Source organism: Cucumis sativus, chromosome 6, assembly GCF_000004075.3.
Source record: "Cucumis sativus cultivar 9930 chromosome 6, Cucumber_9930_V3, whole genome shotgun sequence".
NCBI lineage: Eukaryota > Viridiplantae > Streptophyta > Magnoliopsida > Cucurbitales > Cucurbitaceae > Cucumis > Cucumis sativus.
This window is the reverse complement of record NC_026660.2, coordinates 30,677,752-30,694,657: the sequence shown is the minus strand read 5'-3', so window position 1 is coordinate 30,694,657 and position 16,906 is coordinate 30,677,752. Positions and strand designations below refer to the sequence as shown.

At 35.0% G+C, this 16,906-nt stretch overlaps 3 protein-coding genes across 4 annotated transcripts; 1 reads left to right on the top strand and 2 right to left on the bottom strand.

The window, feature by feature from the left end:
• Positions 1-1,195: 1,195 nt before the first annotated feature.
• On the bottom strand, positions 1,196-4,870 carry LOC101207463 (small nuclear ribonucleoprotein-associated protein B'). Its single transcript, XM_004134498.3, has 2 exons — positions 3,879-4,870; positions 1,196-1,707 (listed from the first exon to the last, which is right to left on the bottom strand). Exon 1 carries the CDS (start codon positions 4,736-4,738, stop codon positions 3,884-3,886), a length of 855 nt encoding a protein of 284 aa, XP_004134546.1. The 5' UTR covers positions 4,739-4,870; the 3' UTR covers positions 1,196-1,707; positions 3,879-3,883.
• Positions 4,871-5,276: 406 nt separating this feature from the next.
• Positions 5,277-8,512, top strand: LOC101207704 (coatomer subunit epsilon-1). The gene is made up of 7 exons (XM_004134499.3): positions 5,277-5,581; positions 5,666-5,755; positions 6,303-6,454; positions 6,861-6,996; positions 7,087-7,242; positions 7,510-7,589; positions 8,109-8,512. Exons 1-7 carry the CDS (start codon positions 5,420-5,422, stop codon positions 8,200-8,202), a joined length of 870 nt encoding a protein of 289 aa, XP_004134547.1. The 5' UTR covers positions 5,277-5,419; the 3' UTR covers positions 8,203-8,512.
• A 599-nt stretch (positions 8,513-9,111) lies between these two features.
• Positions 9,112-13,833, bottom strand: LOC101207951 (UDP-arabinose 4-epimerase 1). 2 transcript variants are annotated; one of them, XM_004134500.3, is made up of 11 exons: positions 13,447-13,833; positions 12,612-12,786; positions 12,086-12,210; positions 11,726-11,839; positions 11,531-11,638; positions 11,344-11,435; positions 10,953-11,094; positions 10,714-10,808; positions 10,081-10,210; positions 9,761-9,905; positions 9,112-9,631 (listed from the first exon to the last, which is right to left on the bottom strand). In XM_004134500.3, exons 2-11 carry the CDS (start codon positions 12,670-12,672, stop codon positions 9,405-9,407), a joined length of 1,239 nt encoding a protein of 412 aa, XP_004134548.1. In that variant the 5' UTR covers positions 12,673-12,786; positions 13,447-13,833; the 3' UTR covers positions 9,112-9,404. The 2 variants fall into 2 exon arrangements, with proteins under 2 accessions (XP_004134548.1, XP_031743144.1); XM_031887284.1 differs by lacking the exon at positions 13,447-13,833 and adding an exon at positions 13,320-13,424.
• Positions 13,834-16,906: the final 3,073 nt, after the last annotated feature.

Sequence of the window (16,906 nt, the reverse complement as noted above, 5' to 3'; positions counted from 1 at the left end):
CATGGGATTCTAAAATCCAATTTGTTATTGATAGATAGGGCATCAAATAACATTTTTATTTGTCAAAGTGGTAGGCCCAATCCAAGGCCATCATATGACTAGCTGACCATCTCTAAAGCTAACAAAAGAAAATACATAACCAATTGAAGGATATTTTTTCATCTATAGTTTTGACCTAAAGGAACCTGATTCCATAATCATTTACATCACTTCCTCTAGGATTTCCATCTATAACCTTCCCCCCATGTGTACCAAACAATTTGTGTTGCTCACCAAAAGAAAAGTGCTAAAGGATGAACACTCTTCCCTTATCTTCATTCTTGGCATAATTACATACGACATTGTAACGCATTATACTTTAAACTTTCATTTTTAACCAAGCCCGCTTCAAATGTATGATTGTTGCAATACCTACAACTTTTTTGTTTTGCAAAAAATCCCCATAGAAAATGATACTCTTACCAAAAGAGCGAAGGTTTTTTTTTTATCCAAAACATTTCGACATTTATGTCTTCAACGCTAACATGGTTAAAGTGATTTGAGAGTAAATATACTAAATACAATTATGAGAATTCATTATACTCCAATCATTTTACAAATACAAGTATGCACTTGATCACATCTATAAATACATACAATGCCAACTATGAAAATGATGCTTTATATTCAATCATTTTTCCTTTAATTATGATAAAGTTTCAAGCAAAAATCCAAGAGAAGCATACAAATTATAATGTCTCAACAAAGAAAGACAAACAATCACGCGATCTGATAAAAAAAGGAAAATCTCTGAACTTTTGATTTCCCCTTGTCAAGGACGGTAACCAGACTTTGCAGCATAGTTACTGTTCTCATTAATATAGTTTGCATTATAAGTTATAACACTTGGTTTAGATTTCCATTAAACAGATCACGAGCAAGAGTAGCATAAAATGTAATACAGACAAGAGAGAGATGGTCCACTAGAAGAATCCCGTCTTGTTCAAAGACAGTGACAAAACAGCGGACTATCCAGATCTCTGAAAGCTTGGCCTTTTAAAAGCTTAGATCTTGGTTGGTACATGCCTCCACAAAGTTGGGCATTGTGTGGTTCTTATACATGGTAATTGACCATACCACCATTAATATTCAGATCGTTTATACTTATGAAAAGTCAAAGAGCCACTCAGAACATGGCATTACTTCACATTAATGCTAAATGGAAAGAGGTTTGCTTCTTCCTACCCTTTTATATTTCTCCAATCTTCAGTACATATGTTTCATGAAAAGAACACACACACAACTCATGCACACAAAAATATGTAGATTTTTCTCCTTTCACAGGAGAGGTTCCAAAATACAGAACCTTCAGTTCGTACTATTCAGACTTGAGGTCCTTGAGTAATCCTATATAATGCCTAACACAGAGATTAAAAAAGTGAAAGGGGCAAGTGAATCTACCTAGAGACATGGTGATCAGGAATTGGAAATTCACATTAAAATCTTGCATTTGAAGTATATCTCTAACGGTTAAATTGCAAAACCAGGACCACAATTTGCTAATAACAGTACATTGTCGAATCCTACAACAGCATCAACACAAATTCCAAGAGAGATTGGGCCCAGGGAGATGAACCAAGCTGTAGCCCCTGGCAAGTGAACCTTAGGTTGAAGCAACACAAGATAATATCCACTGAAGACCTCCACAGATCATCACATGCAATATGTCTGCAACAAATAACTATCAAGTTACTGAAATGAAAGATTGCAAGATAACATTGATGTTTGATAATTGGAAAGAAATTTCGAATCCTAGAATGGTTGGATATTTGTAATATGTAAAGATTAAAAACTAAAGATCGTAACAGCCTTTACCACATCAATATACCAATCAATCGTCCAGATCTTGTAAAGAGGGGCATATATTTTCCCAACCGAGTAGTTAGAGAGAGAGAGTGGATAAACAAGCAATCTTGACATACACTTGAAGGTGCCATCAAAGCAACAAGAAAGAAATACACAGTAATTTGTGACATCTGAATAAACCATATAACATTGCACAAGATGGCCGAAGTTAAGATCATAGCTAATTTTCTGAGTCAGTGACTCAATTGAGACCAATTTTAACTACCCAACTTTTCTAAACCTTATCAAGAACAAGTGCTATCAACGAACTAGAAAGTTGGGAAATAAACATCCTCTTGAAAAAAAAACCCCTCGAATACAAAGCAAATTAACACAAATTTCTGTTTAGAAATCATATAATATTATCACAACTTAGCAAACTAAGTCATTTAGTCAAACCCTGAAAAATGTTCGATTTAAAATTTTAAAAGATAGAGATTTTCTTATAGGTTGGTCAATCCTAAAGTATTATGATGATAACTTCTTCCGGCCATAGCCAACTAAGTATTTCAATATCTTTTAAGATTTCAAATACTGTAACTTGTAAGATTAAACTTCGTATGTTTTAGCAGAGTATATTATATTTTTTCATTAAACTTACAGAGTAACATTAGCTGTGTTTTGGGTGGAAATTTCCTCCACCACATGCCCCTTTTCCTTTTTCTTTGGGGGGGGGGGGGGAGGGGTGTTCTCAAATTAGTCAGTTTGGTTTTAAAACCACCTACACAAATCAGTACATTCCTCCAGCAGTCATTGTATATAGCATACTGGTTAACACTTAACAGTTCGACATATTCATCATAAGGTACCATCAACATAGAACAAACTACTCGTATATCCATCCTATAAAAGCCCAAGGTGTTATTACTCAATGCCAAAAAAATTGGTGCCCCAGCAAGAAGGATCAATGAGGTGGCTATGTAAGTTATATAATTAAAAATAAAATAATAACTTCTGGTCTCTAAATTTTAACATGTGACTATTTAGTCTATACTTCAATCTTGTAACGATTTACTATGTAATTCAACATTTGTAACAATGTAATAGAAATTTTCACTTATATACTGTTAGGTACCTAGATAACTGATAAGAATATCAGTACCTTCGTATTAAGGAGTGACCATTAGAAATTAGTTACATAATGTTGTATAAATAGTAAGAGGATGTGTGAGTGAAAGTTAGACTATTTTCTGGAGTGATCTAGGGCTCGGATGAGAACACTCAAGAGGGAGGTTCCAAGCTCCTTTACACTTGGATTATCTTGTAGTTTCTTCTTTAATTCTCAATATATTTCAGGTCTTGAATCTTGTTAGCAAGTATCCTAGCATATACATTGATAAACTGTTAGGGACCAAGTGTATTTGCAAAATGTGTTACATAACTAAGAAATACTCATCATTCCTTCCCCTTGTCCCTTGATAAGATTTTTCATGAGAAGGACAAAACAATTACAAATTATAGAAACACTAGAACTAAACCATTTCAGGCTAGCTAAAATTCAAAAACCGAATTGTTGCAAATTCTAGAACTGAATTTTTTACTTCAATGAGAGAGTATCGGAACCAGGAGTGTTTTAAACCGAAATAAATACAATATCGATAAACCTAGATTTCTCTTAGAAGATCCTGTAGATTTTCTCGAGCAAAAGAACCATAAAGTAACCAAAAAAAATCAATCCAGATGACCTTATCCTTGCCAGTGAAACTAATTCCGAAGATTCCTAAGAATAAAACCTTAATTCCATAAAGTCAAAACCTTCAAAGGCAGTCCCTAACTCAACCAACCGGACACCAAAGCTAAATTGGGATTCCAGGAAGTTGGAAACATACCAAACAATGCGATCCATTCTAAATATAATACTCATAAATTTTTAATCCCGTAACAAAGCAGATCAGTATACTTATCAGTGATGCGCAAGTTTATTAGTGATAGCTAAAAAAAAATTGAACGCTGGAGGGGTAGTGCTAAAGACTTTCAAAGATGAAGACGCGTACCCACTCTATTGCTGTTGATTTTGCTGTTGGTTCTGTGGGTTGGGCGGAGGTGGCATGCCAGGACGAGGTGGTCCGTAAACAGGAACAGCGCCACCGGGCGGAGGAGGCATCCCAGGTCGAGGAGGGGGAGCTGGCATTCCAGGCCTGGGCGGTGGTGGCGGTCCCCTCATCACCTGTCCGGTTGGTGGAGGTCCCATGGGTCTCTGCGCAAATTGAGGAGGACCCGGGAAAGGTTGTGGCGGGGCTCCCCCTGGTCTCGCTCCAGAGAATTGTGGTGGAGGCACCGGAGGAGGCATTCCTCTCCCGATTGGAGGTGGAGCTTGCCCAGGAAACATCGGCATCTGACCAGGTGGACGGATAATGGGTGCAGCCGGATATGTCATTGGCGGAGCGGACAGCTGAGGTACTGGCGGGCGAGAGATTTGAGGCTGCATCATCCCCGGAGCAGGTCCACCCACTCCACGAACTGGCCCTGCAAGACCAGGCTGCGCCTGAACCAAAGGAGCAGTCGGGATACCCCTACCAGCGGCACGACCAATACCAGGACCAGCCATAGCCGCAGCATTGACGGCCTTCGCACGTGACTCTTCAGCAGGCGGTGGACCCTCAACTGTCATGGAAATGACCTCTTCGCCGCGGAGAAGAACGAGACCAAGGGTACGACGCTCGTCACGTTCCTCGTTAGTCTTTTTACCCTTAGCCGGAGGAAGCTTACGAAACTCCTCGCAGTCGCCGAGGACGAGGTTCATGTGCCGATCGAAGGCCATGAACTTGCCAACCAATTGGCGGCCATCTTGGATGGTGACTCTCATCCGGTAATTAATATACTGGAGCATCTTCGAACTCTTAGACATCGACATTGTGCCAGAATGTGGAACACCAAACTGAGATGCAACCTAGGGTTTCTTCCTTCAGTAAGAACTCCAGCAAGAAAAAATGAAGCGGGCGGGGGAGTGGAGGAGGGAAAACCTAGGGTTTTACAAATTGATGCCTAAATTTGCTCTTTCAAATTCCCCCTCGACAAAAATAAAATGACGGGCCGAACCAACACCACTATTTCGGCCCACCGGTCCAGGTCCATCCCCGTCTACGCATAATTCATATTTGGTCAATAATTTCTTAGTTTTCAAACTATTTTCCATTTTCCATTTTTTCTTTTTTGCCTCAAATTTATATTTATCCCTAAATTTCAATATCTTATCTTAATTAATGATTCTTTTTCAAAATATACAAATTCTATTTTAATGTTTACAAGATAAATAAATTTTAAGAAAACGTTGATTAAAACTAAAAAGAAAAAGAAACAACAACTAATCTATTAGACATTTATTTATTTATTATTATTTTGAAACAAATGAACTTCTAATAATTTAATCTTATTTATTTAAGAAAAAACAAAAACAAAAATATTTTTGGACCAAGAAGTAAAGCCCAAATTTTGGTTAAACGTTCAATTGCTTCGTCGGTCTTCTCTCTTTATCTCTCGCGTCTACTGGATTCAGATCTAGAGGAAGGAACTTGGACGAAGGAAGAGTAAAACCATGGCAGCACCAGATCATTTGTTCAATCTGAGAAATAATTTCTATTTGGGTGCGTATCAGGCAGCCATTAACAACAGTGATCTCCCCAATCTCTCCCCCGATGATGTAATCGAGAGGGATTCCATTGTTTTCCGCTCTTACATTGCTCTTGGCAGTTATCAGGTCTGTTCCCTCACATTACTCTGGCTCTGAGTATATTGATGCTTGGTTTGAATTTGTTTTGAATCTCTGTCCGTCCTCTTTCAGCTAGCGATCAGCGAGATCGACTCATCCGCCCCGACGCCTCTTCAAGCCGTCAAATTGCTCGCTCTGTATCTGTCTGATCCCAGTAGCAAGGTTTCATCCCTGGATCTAGACCCTCTTTTTAGCTGATTACCTTAATTGGGATATAAATTATTTTTTGTAATTCATAGAATTTCAATTATATTATTGGGTCACACATTTCTAACCTATGTCACTTCATTTTATAAATTCAAACCATACTTGATACCGATCTAGAACGAAGTACTTGAAGTCTCAAGAATTTTTTACTGGGAATTCAATGTTCATGACTCCATTTTATTGGGTAGTAATGTATGCTACCTTTTCATTTGGGGGGTGTGAGTGGTGGTGGATGAGGGAAGGGGAAGCAATGCATAATCTCGGTAATGAACGGATAGAAGTTTTTAGTATTTCGTAATAGAAATCTGTGCATAATTGGATGAATATTAAAATGTCACGTAACGTGTGAGTAAGCTAGGCAATTCAAACCAACCCAAAAGATTTCAGATTTTACCACTTGTACTGGACGATCGGGGTTCAGAAGAAAATGAAGACGTTTTTCTTCTTCATGAGGGTAGAGTAATCATAGTTTCTTTACCGATGAATTTATTGAATGTTGTAGGAATCTACCATCGCAAGTCTACAGGAATGGCTATCAGATCCAGCCATTGGAAACAATTCTACTTTGAGGCTAATTGCCGGAATCATATTCATGCATGAACAAGATTATAATGAAGCCTTGAAACACACAAATGCTGGAGGAACCATGGAATTGTAAGTCTCGTTTTGAATGTTTTACAAGTATTCATATCTTTCATCGTTATGGTTTCAATTTTTAGATGCATTAAGGGTGAGGTACATAGACTGTGAAGATTTTCAAATACTATTATTTATTTATTAAATATCTTATTTTTCTATATATAAAACTCGTAACCACTCGGCAGAACTGGTAATTTTAATTTAGTTCACTATGTAACTACAAACTAGTAATGGTAGACCAGTGTCGTCTTTTACTCTCTTCCATGTAGCCACCATTCAATTATCTTCGTCTTGCTTTCTTTCTGAATGTCCGTTTTTCTGGGGAGGAATACAGTACCGTCGTCACGTATTGAAAACCAATGTTGTCACTGGAAGTGCATACTGTAATTATCTCGAGCCTGATTTTATTTTTTCCTTGCAGGCATGCGCTGAATGTTCAAATATTTCTTAAGATGCACAGGTCAGATTATGCAGAGAGACAGCTGCGAGTCATGCAACAGATTGATGAGGATCACACATTAACACAACTTGCAAATGCTTGGTTAAATCTAGCAGTGGTTTGTAGTTTATATTTTAATTACTCTGAAGAAAGGAATGTAGACTTTTTGGGGCTAGTCTCATTATTCTGTAATTTTTTGCTTGACCAGGGTGGTTCCAAGATACAAGAAGCATATCTCATCTTCCAAGATTTCTCCGAAAAGTATCCCATGACAAGCTTGATTTTGAATGGAAGGGCTGTCTGCTGCATGCATATGGGAAACTTTGATGAAGCGGAGACACTTCTTCTTGAAGCACTGAACAAGGTTGTTTTCGGATGTCTCTGCATTTGATTACTTATACTGTATAACTGAAATAGTTTATCTGTCGGGATCAAGATTATTGGCGCAGATTAGTGACTGATAAAAAAGAAGAAATGAAAAAAATCTGTCTTTGTAACTTGGTTGTCTTCAGTGAGATTCCAATTTGGTCAAAGTTTCAGATAGATTGAACATTTTCAGGACAACTTAGGATGTAAGTAGCATCTGTGAATTTTTTATTGTAGTAAGAAGTTTCTTTGTTTGTTTTCACAGGATGCAAAAGATCCCGAAACTCTGGCCAATTTAGTTGTATGCAGTCTTCACCTTGGCAAACCAACTTCTCGTTTTCTCAGGTAATTGGTGGGGATTGATGCCCAGAAATCTTTTTCTTCCTTACTCTCTTCTTTTATGTTTGGTTGTTTGGTCGCAATACTTTTGTATACTCTGCATCTTTGTGGGAATTGTGGACTGAAGCTAGTTTATTAGCTAAATTCTATGTTCACCTAAATTCTAGAAAGTTTTTTAAAGGAGGTTGGAGGGACATTTTGAGAGTAGTATTTTGAAGAAACTAAACCCATTTTCTAAAAATATTTAATAGGGGATTTAATGTTGGTTTGAATATTGGAGACTGATATTTGAGATTCTTCTATTGTACCGTAGGTCTTGTTTTGCTCGTTTAATATCTATATTCAGAAATTTTCTTTGCCCTACTTCTGTCTTGCATCTTCATATTTAATATTTAATGTTTACCTGGAAATACGTTGTTTGTTTTTATTTTAACTGCTGTTATGGCAAATCCATCCACAAGTTGGATTATAATTTTATCTTTCATGGCTGCTGCTATTGCTAACAAACTCGCCACATATTTTCAGCCAATTGAAAATTTCGCATCCCGACCACATGCTTGTTAAACGCATCTCGACCGCTGAAGAAAACTTTGATAGAGCTGTTCAATCTGTTGCTTAGAGAACCCCTTGCTGCTTTTGAAAGAAGATGAACGATGTTTACTAGTGTTAAACGACAGTCAGTCTTGTACCCCGCGGCTGTTCACTGCCAAGGGGCCGTTGATTTTGCTCAAACTATTTGGCTATTAAATACCAAATCGAACCAAATGTTTGACATTAGAAGTTATAACGCATAATTGTGGTCATTTTTTGTACTAAGCTTCCTGAATGTGATCCATACTTATTCTTTACCATTTTCATTTGTTAAGTCTTTGGTTAAAGACGACGGCTTTTCAAGTTTCACTGTTTAATATTATAGTATTATACCACAAGCTACAGCCAGTGTTTAATAATTATTCTCATTCTCAATCTAGAATAATTTTTAAAAGTGTTCGAAGCATAAGAAATTCCATCTAATTTGAGTGTAGCTGACTAACTAACGGTTTGGTTATTGAAGAGACTGGGCACCAGCACCTGTAAATCGAAGCTTCAAAATTCTCCAACCGAACCTTCAAAAATTTTAAAATGTGTGAAGTACACAATGACCTTTTCTATTGATTCTACATGAAATGGGTGATACAGGTACTACCCTCCATTTTCAAAGGTTGATATAATTAATTAACTGTAATGAATTTATTCACAATTCAACATCTACACGTGCCTCCAGCCATTCATTCTAAAAATAAACAAAAAGAAGTATGTATGTATGGATGTATGCTGTAATTGACGTTTTCGAGGTTTTTGCCACCATAATTAGTTTCAGAAAGAAGTCTATTGTTTGTAAACTCATTAAAGGTAATCTGACATCAAATTTCTGCTTGGGCATGCTTCGTTAAAAGTTAAGTAAATAACAGAAGCAAAACTCATTTTCCATTTACTATCTCAATGAGGAAGGGAGGGTGGAGAGAGATGATGGGAAAGAGAACAGGCGAGAAAGAGAAGGGAAATTTCTGCACATACATCATTTATTTTCTCAACTATATCGTTTCGAGTTCATGAGACAAATACGCTGTTTCCTATAACTAATGCATATTAAAGTAAGGAATGTGATTTCATGTAAAGGTGAAAATTGAATACAAGAGAAAAAAAATTCCCACTACTCTGCCTCCAATCCAGCTGCTGAAGTAGCAGCAGAAGCACAGCTGAAATTGATGCCTCAAAGGGTATTTCCCAACGTTCTTTCTCGGGCCAATTAAAAGCTCTCTTCTTTTATGGAGGAGCCATTTAAGAGTTTTCATAACCATTAAGATGTGACTTCTGCCATCTCCAAGCTACCTTTAAACTTTTTTCAAGATCTGTGTACTGAGCTGTCCAGTTTAGTTCCTTATTTATCTTTGTTGGGTCACTAAAGACTTTGGCATAATCACCCGGTCGACGGTCGAGATAATCAACTTTGATAGTAACCCCGGTTGCCTTCTTGCATGCTTCAACAAACTCCTTAACTGATCTACCTGATTAAAAGACCAAGAAAACGAGTCTGAGAAGTGACATCATACAATTACTTCATTACAGGATGTTGAATTTGGAATATAATTGAAATGTATGTTTTCTTTTTTCATCATATTTTGGGATGGACAAACCTTTTCCAGTGCCAACGTTATATATTCCAACTTTTCCAGCCTTTGCCTTTGCAAGAGCTTTTACATGAGCGTCAACCAGATCAGTGACATCTATGTAATCCCTTACACAAGTTCCATCATCTGTAGCGTAGTCTGTTCCTCTGACCTGCAATGTATCAACTTCAATGACTTTTCAAGAAAAACGAAGAAGAAAAGGAAGGGCAGTTTTGTAGCTTATTGTTGAGAGATATTAAATGGATTTGCATTGCTCCTCTCTGTGTTAAGTATGTTAAATAGTCAGTTTCAGTTTGAAGTTGAGAACGAAGAGAGGATTATTATACCTTGAGTCCAGGAATAATGCCACGAGCTGCATCGAAGCAAGCACCTGATATTCGTCCCTGCTCACGAAGTTCAGGTCTAGGAGCTTCACCTAACCTACCCTCTGGGTCTGATCCAATCACATTGAAGTATCTGAAAATTTAAAGATACCAGAACTTTTACGTTGTGATAAAAATTATATAAAAAAAGGTAAAACTCAAGAAAGAACAAAAGTTTCATAATGTTGAGTAAATAAAGAAGTGTTTGAAGTTTGTCACTTAGATAAGAAAGCACATAGAGTTCGACGTTTTACTTATTCTGACTAAGAAAAATGCAATTTGAATAGGCCTAGCTTATGGGCCATATCAATTAATCTGGCAACAGTACAGTTGTACGCTTCCAAGCTGATGATGAGATTTTTAATGTATTTTTATCACTAACATTGGAAATAACTCCCCAGTCCTTAAGTATTAGACTTTCCAAAGTAGACAAAAACAACTGATAAACCAAGAGAAGAAAAATATATGCCGGGAGACTAACATAAAAGGCGTTGGATGTAATGAAAAATGCCAAAAACAAAAGAGGAAGGATTAGTCTAAAACTAATGTACTAAAAGCACAATTCCAGTTATTGATAACAAAAACAATAATACGAACCGCAAGATCATGACAGCCATTTTTGAGTTTTTGGAAAAATCTTTTATGATATCTTCGGCCATCTTCTTGGCTTTCCCATAAGGATTGATGGGAACCTGCGGCCATATAACCATATAACTCTGTTAGTTCCACCACAGAAATAGCCATCTCCTTTGAATTAGTTGAAGCTAAAAAAAAGGAATCAAGTTTCATGTAGTGGATAAAAACGCTATCATTTACAGAAGGTTCAAGTAAAATACTTGTGGAGTTTCTTCGGTGATAGGCATTTTATCTGGTTCCCCATATGTGGCACATGTACTTGAATATATCAATTTTTTCACACGATGGGCAGCCATTGCCTCTATAAGCGTCAAGGTATTTGATGTGATATTGTGATAGTACCTACATAAAAAACAAAACAAAATTATAATTAAATACTCGAATGCATTATTTTTCAAGCGATAATCCTTCGGAGAAAGAGTTGTGGCCTCATGTGGCAAAGACAACTTAAACTTTAACTCTAATATTCTAGTATAATATTATGACCAAAATGAACGGACTATAGGCAACTCAATTCCCTGTACAGAAAGAAAAAGAAAAAGACCCTTCTTGATTTGTTACACATAACATAACTCGAGAAAGAATACTTACTTCAATGGATCAACAGTGCTCTCACCGACGTAAGCAACCGCTGCAAAATGCATCACAGCATCAAAAGCATTCTCTGAAAATATCTTGTTAACCTGAAATCAAACATCCATGATGGAAACAATTCATAGTTAGAGTTGATCATAAAAATCTCAAAAAAATATTTAATAGAACATGTTGAAGTCAGTACAGCTTTGGGGTCTCCCAAGTCGGCATATATAAATTGAAGCCTCCCAGGTTCTGGAAACAGTTCTTGCAGAACCCTCACGGCACCAAGATTTCCTCGTGACAAGTTATCCTGTTAAGTTAAAGAGTTGTGTCTAGGATGATTAATATATAAGAGAGAAGGGAATAAAGTGAAGTTGAGAATTCTACGGAGATTTACCACAATGGTTACACGATAATTGTCCTTCAGAAGTCTTAGTGTAGCATGTGAACCAATGTATCCAGCACCTCCTGTTACTAGCACATGAGTTACCCCTGGCTCACGCACGCCAAACTGAAGAAAATAATATTTTAGAATTGTGACTGACTACGAACCCTTTCCTTATAGAAAAATACATAGTGCTGAAAAGTCAAGTTGTAACAGTCAAGAGCCAACAGGTTTAGATGAACAGTTTGCAGGCAGCCATACTATTGTAAGCACAAGAGTTACAAAGCAAGAGGCTAGGATGTAATGATCAGCATGACCATCTTTACTGTTTACAAAAAGATAGAAGATCTAAGCACAAGATCAAATAGATACCTGGCTTGGGGCACTGAAAGCCGGTGATTGCTTAAGCATGATAATGCATAAAGCTGTGAGAGTGGCAGCCAGGATAAATTTTCCCACAACGTTGTTTTTCTTTTTGGGATCTGAATAATCCATACCTATAAGAAAGTCAAAATTGGAAGTCCAGATAAGGAATACTAGAAAATCCACGGACAACAAGCAATCAACTTAATTGGCCTTGTTTGAGAGACTGCATATGAAACAATATTTTGCTCTTGGTTCAAACTAGTTTTTAAGATGTTATGCAAAGGTTAAAATTATATGATATCATAGTTTACAAGACCATGATTTTTTTTAAAAAAAAAGACAACTTTAGTAATTCAAAAAAACGGGCTATGTGGGGAGGGGAGACAATCATCAAAACTTGATTGGGTTGAAATTTTTTGTTGGAAATAAAGATAAAAACGTATTTGAATTTAAAAAGGTGAAATCCATAACATCGACAGTGATGATAATTTGATTTATGAGCATCTTCCATAGTTTCTTTTCCAGAAGTTACCTCCTAATGATAAAGATCTGTTGGACCTTGGTTGAGTTCTGCTTCTGCCAAAATTTAGCATTTGCCACTTTCTTCAGCTAAAGAACCTACGCTTTAAAGAGCAGATTCCAGCCTGAAACCGGTCCAAAAAGTCCAACTAGAATATTGCCCTTTGGTATTATTTTGCTATGATGGTCTGTAACAAAAGCCGAAAGAATAATCAACCATAAAATTCCAATGCACAAGAGGTCAAGACGAGAATAATTCAAACTTCCTTGTTTTAAAGAAGCCTGGAAGTCTATCACTTGGAAAGAATTTTCTTTTTCTTTTAAAAGCAAAATGAACGTAGAAGACCCGGCTAATTTTAAATTATAAGTTGCTAGATGAAAGAGAGAGAAAAAACATTGCAATTCAGGACCCATGTCTGAAAGCAAAAACCAAACAGAGATAAATGCATCATTTTCAGACGTGAAAACGACAGATACGCGGTTGTTATACAAAAGAAAACACCCGAATTTCCAAGAGACGAGACCCAGAAAAAGAAGAGATCATTCCCAATATTGGAATTGGAAATGATATAAAACAAAAGACAACAATTGAAACGATGAGATCCATGGCATGGCAGGAAAATAACATGAACACCCTAGAATCTGCTAAAGAAGCATGCATAGACAATAATTACAAAAACAGAAAGACACCCAGATAAGAAAGAAAGCAGAGAAAGAGAACCTGGACGAAGAAACGAGAAAAGATTCAAAGAAAATGGTGTAAAGCAAAGAAATACATGAAAAGGAATAGGAAAGCGTTAAATAGAGGAATCGTGCATATTGGTTTAATCCCAGAATGAAAAAAAGACCTGTGGGTATGGAAGTCAGCGCGTTGGGAGAGAATCCCAGATGAAAAAAGGTGAAGAGAATTGAGTAGAAAGGAAGAGGAAGTGGAGAAAAGGGGGGGGATGAAAAGAGGGAGATGGAAGATTGAAGGAAGGAGAAAAGGAGGGGGGGAAGGTGAAAAGGAGAGGGAGTTGAAAAAAAGGCGGAGAAATGTGGGCATCCATAGCCATAGGAGAGGTAATATAGTTGGAAGGAAGGTGGGATAGAAGAAGGGAAACAGACATTTGCGTAGAGATGCGTGGACTTTTCAACAGAAAACCAAAAAAACAAACAAACAAAGAAATTGTTGAACAAATGGGAATTGGGAATTGGGAAATTGGAAAAATAAAAAATGAGAGAGAGAGAGAGATAGAGAGAGGAGAAGGATGGAATGATGTGATGGATCTGAGGAAGATGAGTTTCAGGGAAAGAATGTGGGAATTGAGGCTTTTTGCTTTCTGGGTATTCCACAAGCCCACATGTCCTCTCTCTCTCTCAATTCTCTAAACCTTCTTTTCTAAATTTACTTAAATTGTTTTGTTCATAAACATTATGATATCAATCAATATTTCTCTTCCTGATCTTGAGATTTTAAATATATTGTCAATATTTTCAAATAAAGTAGCCATGTTTTTTTCTTAGTGTTTGCACATTAGTTCTCTAAATATGAATCACTATACTTCCAATCAAACTTAATTATAATAACAATAATAATAATTAGAAATTAGAAAATATTCCTTGTGAAATAATACAACAGGGGTTTGCCTAATTGATAGAACAGAATATGATATTATTGTAATGTCCAAAAAGGGTACCCTATTAAATGACATTAAATTATATTCCAAATTCATTGCTCTCTCTCTCTTCCCAAAGTTACCAAACCCAACATCCCAACGGAAACCAAAATTAACCTTTCCCTCCCACTAATAATATCCCATAACACATTTTTTCATTTCATTTAATATCAAATTCAAACAATTCATAACACAATATTAAATTGTCATTTCAAAAAGTAATAATCAACATCAAACATTCAATAAATGGATCAATTCCTCATTTTCATATCAAACTCTTAAATCGCGAGCTAGTCGAAGAACTTAATTATATAATCTAATACTCTCTTTAATTTGTAGGCTTGAAATATGATAAATGTCATTAGAATTAAGATACCAAAGTTTAAAACTTAACGACTAAAATTCCATCGAAAATGTATAAGGTCGTGTGGGTAAAAAATGATGCCTAAGATAACATCATATTTAATCAAATCAAATACGGAAATCTACGTTTACTATTGTTTTCTTGATTTTTGAATGTCATATTTGGAAAATTATGGCAACGTAACATCGCATTTAATCAAAGACAGAAATTTGTTCATTGAAATTCCTATTTTAGCCTTATATTCACTCCCAGTCGGTTTAAGTAATGAAAGTCAAAAGTCCGTTTAAGTAATTTGAATTCAACATTTCTTTCTTATATTCTGATATACCAAATTACCCCAACTGAACTTTTAATTAAATTAAATTATACAAAACAATTATATATTCAAATTTTTATAAAATAATAAAAAACCCATTAGATGTCAAACTTTGGTTAAGAAAAAGCGCACATGACCGAGTTTAACCGTTAAATTTGTAATAAAGTTTTCGTAAGAAAAAAGTGAAATAAAGAATAAGTCGGAAGTCCAATTAACTCATATGAAGTCTGAATGTATATTTATTGAGAATTCTTCTAATCATATGAGATTTAAACTTTGTAACATACATTAAGAAATTACTTTTTCTAATCTTAAACTTAGGTTAATTTTATATTATATTTATTTGAATTGGGTAGGTAGATAGAGTGTACATGACTAAAAGTAATAATGGAGGGTTAGGCAGCTTTGAAGACATTAGAAATAACCAAATGTTGACATTTGAAAATTGAATTATAATGCTTTAATTAATTGGTCTCATATGCTACATATATTTGCACGTTATTGACAGACTGACTCATTTTTCTAATTTACATTTCCACTTTAATTAAGTTGTAAAAAAATTGTATGTTATCATAATAATGGACTCAATAATATTCTATACTATATCAACAAAGTTTCATATAATACAATACAATATAATCCAATGAAAAGGAAGAGGATTATGGCTTTACCAGTTGTCCATTTTAATCCAAAGAAAAAATGGTGATGATGATGAGCTACAAGAAGAATATTTGTTAAATACAATCCAACAATTATGTTTAATTAAACTAATACATAAACGTTGACTTAATACAAACTTATTAATTGATTTTTTTTCCCAACTTGTTCATGAGAGTTGAATAGGTAAGAAGGAGAACTTTTGTACTCTGTCGAGGTTCATTGAGAAATTTATTAAAACGTTTTATAAGATTAAAATATCCGACTTAAGACTCCAATGAATCTTGGGATCGGTTTGTCACGAGAGAGCTAGCGGACAATCCAATCTACACTTAGTTCAAGTCCAAAGAGAGGATAGAAAACTTCTCGGATTAATTAGACTATGTATATTACTATGACTTTAAACTTCAAAATTTGTATTGCCTAAATAGCAACCGGTAAATTTAGATTTGTTGTCACGTGACGATAAAGTGCAAATTTGCCATCTACAACACCATATAATGTATGAGAAGTATGGCTTTATTTAAATTTAAAGCAAGAACATGCTTCCCAATTTGCTTAATTTATCTAATTTGTGTGGCCACATGTCTCTTTTACACTACCACTCTAAGCAACCTTTAAACAAAAATTAAAAAATAACTAAACTAAATTAAATTAAATGAACATTACATTTTTTAAAAAATGAATTCTTTATATATATATATATATATGTTTTTAATTTGGTTCAAGAGTTATATATTGTTGTCGTTATACCTAAGAAATAAACTATATATCTTTACTTCAATTTTAATCAAAAAACTATCCTTTGTCCTTTTTCATTTTATTAACATACGTTTGGAAATTGGAATAAGATATTAAATACATATTAGAAATCACCTCTAAAATAATTTTCCCTAAATTCTGTTTTAGATTTTATTTAGTTGATTAACAATTTATAAGTAAACTTATTTTTCAAATTTTAAATAATGTAGAGTTCACAGTTGACATAAAATAATTCCAAAAATCAAATTAGAATAATGCATATAAGTTTAGAAACGTAATATAAGGTATTGGAATCGCCACTTTTTCAAAGAGGGAAATATATTTATACAAATTAAAATAAGAAACAAATTAAAGGGCATAAGTTATTTAAATTGTTAATTAAAACAATTAATACCATTTATTGGATCATTAGATTACACATTAAATTTTAGTTGAATATAACTTCTACTCCTTAAGTAATGTTAAAATTTAATGAAATTTATTACATAAATTAATTAAAGACTTCCATATTTTTACAAAATACAAAACTTACATATTAAAATTAAGAAAAT